General features: G+C 45.5%; 1 protein-coding gene across 1 annotated transcript; it reads right to left on the bottom strand.

Annotated features, from left to right (window-relative positions):
* Positions 1-4,477: 4,477 nt before the first annotated feature.
* On the bottom strand, positions 4,478-5,347 carry LOC145806967 (uncharacterized). Its single transcript, XM_082904846.1, has one exon. The coding sequence runs from the start codon at positions 5,345-5,347 to the stop codon at positions 4,478-4,480; it is 870 nt and encodes a 289-aa protein (XP_082760972.1).
* Between the last annotated feature and the right edge of the window lie 1,599 nt (positions 5,348-6,946).

Here is a 6,946-nt window from a genome sequence, read left to right as displayed (position 1 = left end):
AGACTTGGGTTAGTACAGGATAAGGGTTGAACAATGGATAAGGCCCTTGAATTAAGATCAGAGTCAAAGTTTATGAGTCCAAGTAAAAGTAAATCAGAGGAGAATTGAGAGATGTTGCCACGTATACGACTAATTGCTTGGGCCTTACACCTTATTAAGTATAAATAGAGAAGTGAAATTCGTTACTGAAGCACAGAAAGAAGGTGAGCGTAGGAAACGTAACAAGTGAGGCTCTGAAGTGCGAGGAAAATAGGGATAAAATTATACTAGAGGTGAGTTATATTATACCTTGAGTCTCCAAAATGTATTTTATGTATGTTTTGACTTACCAAAATCTATTTTATAAAAGTTATATTTTATTAGTATATTAATAAAAGTTATGTTTTATAAAAGTTTCAGTTACGTGGTTTATTTTCTGAACCCTATTTGTTTAAAAAGAAACCCACGGATATGTTTGTTTTACTTTTAAAGAATATTTGGCTATGACCTTCTTTGAAAATATGTTTTGTAAGTACCACCACGGGAGTCCCATGCCTTGGGAGACTTAAATAACTATTGGCTACTGTTTGACCACTTTGTGGTCCAGTATTTGTCGTGGATCCATTGACCAGTGTAGTGTTGTCACTTAGTGATGTACCGTGGTTATAGTGATTATTTCAATTTCTGGCACTTAATTAATTTGTGTATTCAACTCAACTCAATTTATAATGTTTTAGCTTAACTAAATATCCATGGCCATTTTGTACCCCTTATAGTATAATATTTCTCACTCTGCTATGTGCTTATAGCTGTTACCCCTTTCAGGTGACGAGGTTTAGCGAGATCAAGATGGAAATTGAATTGCTACGTTATTTTGTTTTCTATCTTTTTTTTATTAGACTCTTGTAATACAATGAAGTTCAAGTAACTATGTTTTATTTCATTTAAAATAAACAGTTGCTACCCAGTTATTTATTTTAAATTATTTAATTTATCCGCTTGCGCTGTGACTACAGAATTATCCGAATTATTTTATTTTTATCTTGTTACGACGCCGAGCCTTTGGGTACCGGGTTTGGGTCGTGACATTTTTGATTGAAACTTCTGATGAGCTGCTGCTGATACGCTTCAAGCCTGATCAGCGCTGCTTCTCTTCGGCCCTTTGCCATATCCAGTGCTTGTGCAATAGCTTCCTCATTACTGGAGCTTTCAAATAATTCAGACCGAAGGGTTGGGAGACCCACTTCGAGTGGGATGATGGCCTCCATTCCATAAGTTAAGGAGTAAGGTGTTTCCCCCGTTGAACGCCGTGCTGTGATTCGGTAGGCCCATAATATGTGAGGTAACTCTTCAACCCATTTGCCTTTTGCGTGTTCAAGCTGCTTCTTTACTCCGTTGATGATGGTTTTGTTTGACGCTTCTGCCTGTCCATTACTCTGCGGGTACCCTGGAGAAGAGTTCCTATACTCGATTCTGAGGTCGGCACAAAACTTTCTAAAGACCTTACCATCGAACTACGTTCCATTATCCGCAATCAGTACCCGCGGAATGCCGAAACGCACTACCACATTCCTCAACACAAACTGCTTCGTGTCCGCCTCTTTGATGCTTGCCAGCGCCTCAACTTCAACCCACTTAGTGAAATAGTCGGTTGCAGCAATGAAGAATCGCCTGTTCCTAGTGCTTCGCGCCAATGGTCCGACAATATCCAGACCCCATTGCGCAAAGGGCCATGGGCTGGTGAGTGGAGTGAGAGTTTTGGCTGGCTGATGAATGAGCGGAGCAAACCTCTGACATTTGTCACACTTCTGTACGTACTGCTGTGCATCTTGTTATATCCGTGGGCACTGGTACCCATGAGTGAGGGCTCGGTGTGCCAGTGACCTTCCGCCAACGTGGCATCCACAAATCCCATCGTAAATTTCGTAGAGAACATTTTTGACGAGATTTAGATGTACACAAAGGAGGTAGGGGCTAAGATAGGAACGTTTGTAAAGCTTCCCAGATGGTGAGATCTAGAACTGAGCTGACTTATGTCTGACCTTGTTGGCTTCCCTTTTGTCTTCGGGGAGTGTACCATATTTCAGAAAAGCAAATATCGGATCCATCTAGCTCGACTCTAAGTTGTTGTAGAGGACTGGAGATGCAATACTTGGTTTTGGTACTAACTCAATCCAAACTTTTCTGGCATCCTTCGTATCCGTTGATGAGCCAAGGCATGCCAGAGCATCAGCGTGACTGTTTTTGTCCCGACTGATTCGTTCCACTCGTATGGATTGAAATTTTCTGAGTAGGTCCTTGGCCTTGCCTGCGTACATAGCCATTCTTTCATCTCGTGTTTCATAGACCCCGAAAAGCTAGTTTACCACTAGTTGTGAATCGCTGAAAACAAAAAGCTGTTCTGCACTGAAGTGTTCGACACTACGCAAGCCGACCAATAACGCTTCGTACTCGGCCTCGTTGTTTGAAGCCTTCCAACCGAGCCTGAGAGCCTGTTCCCAGATGAACCCTTCTGGTGAAATAAGTACTACTCCTGCCCCCAAGCCTCGGTTATTGGACGATCCATCAACATAGAGCTGCCAGATGTTTCCAATAAAGAGTTTCCAAGCTTCCGAAGCGCAAGGTTTCCCTTGTTCGGTAGTGCATGGCACCTGTGCCGAATTTGCTCTAGGTGGGAGCAAATTCTGCAACAAAATCCGTTAAGACCTAGGCCTTGATCGCTGTCCTGGGTTGATACCGAATGTCAAACTCACCAAGTTCTACCACCCATTTTGCTGTTCGGCCTGAAAAATTGGCTCAGCTGAACACAGATTTGAGGGGGAATTCAGTGAGGACGTTAATGGTATGCCCTTGGAAGTAATGTTGCAGCTTTCTTGAGGCGATAAGCAGCGCGTATGATAACTTTTCCAACGGTAGATACCGTGTCTCGGCGTCTAGTAAAGTCTTGCTGACATAGTAGACAGGCCTCTGTTCCTTGTCAACTTCTCGAATTAATACTGCGTTCACGGCATGATCTGAGACTGCTAGATAGAGGTACAGCTCCTCTCTGTTGTTTTGGAGTGGACAGCAGAGGAGGTGTACTGAGGTATCTTTTGAGGCTTTATAGTGCTTCGGTACATTCGTTATTCCATTCGAATGCTGCATTTTTCCTTAAACGCTGGAAGAAGGGTTTCATCCAATCTGAGGATTTGCTAATAAATCGATTCAGTGCGGCCGCCATTCCGGCCAGCTTCTGCAGCTCTTTAGCCTTTGTTAGTACTTCAAGATCTCGTATCGCTCTGATCTGATCCGGATTCGCCCCAATTCCTCTATGAGTGACCATGTAACCCAAGAACTTCCCTGTTCCTACCCCGAAAGCGCATTTCGAGGCATTGAGGCAAAGCTGGTGGTTTTTCAGGTTGCCAAAAACTTCTCTCAAGTCTGTGAGATGGTTTGCAGCGAGCTTGTTTTTTACTACCATATCGTCTATATATGCTTCCATGGTTTTTCCCAGTTGGTCCTTGAACATCTGTGTAATCATTCGCTGGTAGGTTGCCCCGGCGTTCTTGAAGCCAAATGGCATTACTTTGTAGCAATAAGTTTTCCTTGGAGTGATAAACGCTGTCTTTTCTTAATCCGGACCGAACAACGGTATCTGATGATAGCCGCTATAAACGTCCAGAAAGCTCATGCGCTTATGCCCTGCTGTTGATTCTACTAGTTGATCAATGTGAGGCAGCGAAAAGTTATCTTTAGGGCAGGCTTTGTTCAAGCAAGTGAAATCAACGCAAACTCTCCATTTTCCGTTCTTCTTTTTAATCACAACTGTGTTGGACAACCATTATGGGTACTGAACTTCCCTGATTGCTCCTGAAGCCAGGAGTTTTTCGACTTCGGCAATTACTGCTTCCGTGTGCTCGACTGACGATCTCTAACTTTTTTACACAATGGGCCGAGCTGAAGGGTTGATGTTGAGCTTGTGGCAAGCAAATTCTGGGTCCAACCCTAAAGTATCATACGCCGACCACGCGAATACCTCCATATTCTCCCTCAGCAGTTCTAGCAACTGAAGTTTCTCATCAGCGCTTAGCGAGGTACCGATAAGGAAATACTTTCTGGGTCATCCCCTTTTACCAAGACTTTCTCCAAATCCTCTACCATCTTTTCCCCTGGGGTTCCCCTTACATCTTCCAAGACTGGCTGTTCGGCCACTTCTACCGTCTGTACCCGATTGCAGAGTTGCTTTACCTTTAATGCTGCCAACTTGATCCCCTGAGATCTGCTCTACTCTGTGTTCCGTTGGGAAACGGATAAGCTGGTGGTAGGTTAAAGGGACTGCCTCCATTTGATGAATCCATGGACGACCAAGTATGGCATTGTAAGGGGATGGTATATTAATTACCAAGAACTCTATTTTGAGGGTTTTTGTTCCCGCTACGACTGACAACACTATTCTACCAAGCGGTCATTCTGGTTGTGAATTGAAACCGACCAACGGGGCTACCGCTGGGGTGCGGTGCTACTCGGAGAGACCCAGCTTTCTGAATAAATCATAATACAATATATCTGTTGCACTACCTTGATTTATCAAAACTTGTTTCACATCAAATCGTTTCCCAATTCCCACAGTTATAATTAATGCATCAGTATGTGGGTGCTGTATGCCTTCTAAATCTTTGCTAGTAAATAAAACAGTGCACAAGGGGGATTTAGGTACTATACGTACCTTTTTCAATGCAGGCTCCACAGATATGACCCGCTGAATTTGCGCAGCCTTAACGATCTCTTCCTTTAGTGCCTCCTCAGACTCCTGAGTCGCTGTCCCGTGGATCACATTTATTATCAGCCGAGGTAGATGCTCAATGTTTGGTTCTGGTGGCGGGTTCTCCAGTTCGGTCACTTCCTTATCCTGATCAATGTAATCCCTTAGGTGTCCAGCTGCCACTAGGTCTTCCAAGTGTTGCTTCAGTGCCCTGCAGTTCTGAGTCATGTGCCCCCTGTCTTGGTGGTAGGTGCATCTGAGCTTCTGATTACGCTGAGCTAGATCTCCCAACGTTTTCAACGGCCAAATGAAGAAGGGCTCTCTCTTGATCTTTTCCAAGATTCGATAGATTGGCTCTTTGAATACAGTTACAACGGCTTCGTGGGATTTGGACTTATCCACTTCATTCACTGCAATCCCTCGGTGTTCTCCTCGGTCTGATCTCTTCTTGTGCCGAGCTGTTTGTTCTGCTGATGCTACCTCGATGGGGATCTGATCGTCTTCGAGGCGTGCGTACTGCTCAATCCTGGCACGCAAATCTTTCAAAGCTGTGGCCGGACGCTTGGTAAGTGATTGTCTCAGCTTACTTTCCGGGCGCAGACCATGTTTGAAGGACATAACGGTCATCTGCTCGTTACACACATTTTTCTCCAGGTCATTGTATTCTTCCCAGTACCTCCTAGCATAATTGCGCAGTGTTTCCTCTCGCTCCTTTCGGAGGCCAAACAGTGTATCCGGCTCCTTCGGGATCTTAGTGTTGGAGACGAACTTGGCTAGGAACTCTTCGAAGAGCTGCTTCTAGCCATGAATTGATCCAGTGGGGAGACGATCGAACCATCGAAGTTCGGTTTCTCCCAAGCTGGATGGGAAGACTTTACACATCAGTGCCTCGTCTCGGTTCCATAGGGACATCATCTGTCTATAGTGGCTAATATGTGTCAGCGGGTCTGACTTCCCGTCGTATGAAGTGAACTTTGGTGGGGTGAATTTCTTTGGAGGTCTCATGGTCTCGATCTCCGGGGAGAATGGCGAAACGATGGACCTGTCCAGCGCTCGGTGTTCCCTCTGGTGAACAGTACAGTCCAGATGATCCCGATGTTGTTCATTCTGCCTATTGCCAATCAACCAAGTGCGAAGGTCCTGAGGAGGGTATTCGGTCTGTTGACTAACGGTCTTCTGCCTCTTGGCCCTTTTCCGGCGTGACCCACGGGTGTGACTACTTGCCGCCTCACTTTGTACTAGGATAGGCTGGCTTTGTTGTTGAGAATCATTCATGGGGAACTTCTTCACCGGTGGCTCTCTGGATGAGCTCCTCCATCGCAAATGAGAGGGCTCCGCTTCCGTCTTCTTTTCTGTTGGATCACCCAGCACCCTCTTAAGTTGGGCTTTCAATTCCTGTATCTCCATCCCCATGGAGTCTATGATGCGATCTCTATAATCATTTCCCAGAAGAAAGTGATGAGAAGAACCTCCAGCGAATGGTAATTGGTGCTCAACGGATTCAGGGGTTCGATTATTGTTTCCAATTTGTTCCTCCGAGACTGTTGGGAGTGCCAAACCTTTGTCCTTTGTTTTCTCCGTCTGTGGAGTATGTGTTGACGGCGGAATGTCCTCAATCCCCATCGCCAAGACTGAGTGCAGAGCTCAGAGATGAAGTCATCCACTCTCACCGCACCAATTGTGCGTACCAGATTCCACACTAGATGAAAGTGGATCGGGGCTTCGCACTAGGTCGGACTATCCAGGGACTGAGGTTCCTGCCACAAGAAGCACCGTTAGAGCTGCCCGGCCGGGGTTGGCCGGATAACCCCTTCGGTGTGGGAATTAGTGATCGGAGAGAGAATGTATATCGAGTTGAGCTTATAGTTGTACTTGGAATGGTTCAGTTACCTTCAATGTGAAGTTCATGTTGTATATATAGTGTTCCTTGCTCGCTTCTCAAGGTGGGTTCATGGAGCTTGGATGCTGCCAGGTGTCCTTTTGGCATTGCTTATGGTGGGGGACCACCTGTTAGTTGCCAATAAATGCAAATTCTCATTGTAGTCATGATGATAACAAACCACGTTCCTTTGGTTCAACAACTTCCGTGATTCTAGGTGTAGGGGACCAACTGAGGTGGCAACTTGCACATGCACACATTCACAGCTTCCACGTTTCCTTGCGAGGTTTCCTCAGCTCGGTACCGATGTTCTTTAGCTCGGCATCATTATGCCTTGTCTCGGCCTT

The sequence above is a fragment of the Camellia sinensis genome, chromosome 14 (assembly GCF_055761805.1).
Source record: "Camellia sinensis isolate YWXY chromosome 14, ASM5576180v1, whole genome shotgun sequence".
NCBI classification, from domain to species: Eukaryota; Viridiplantae; Streptophyta; class Magnoliopsida; order Ericales; family Theaceae; genus Camellia; species Camellia sinensis.
Note: the sequence above shows the minus strand (reverse complement) of the source record. Positions and strands in the feature narration are given on the sequence as shown.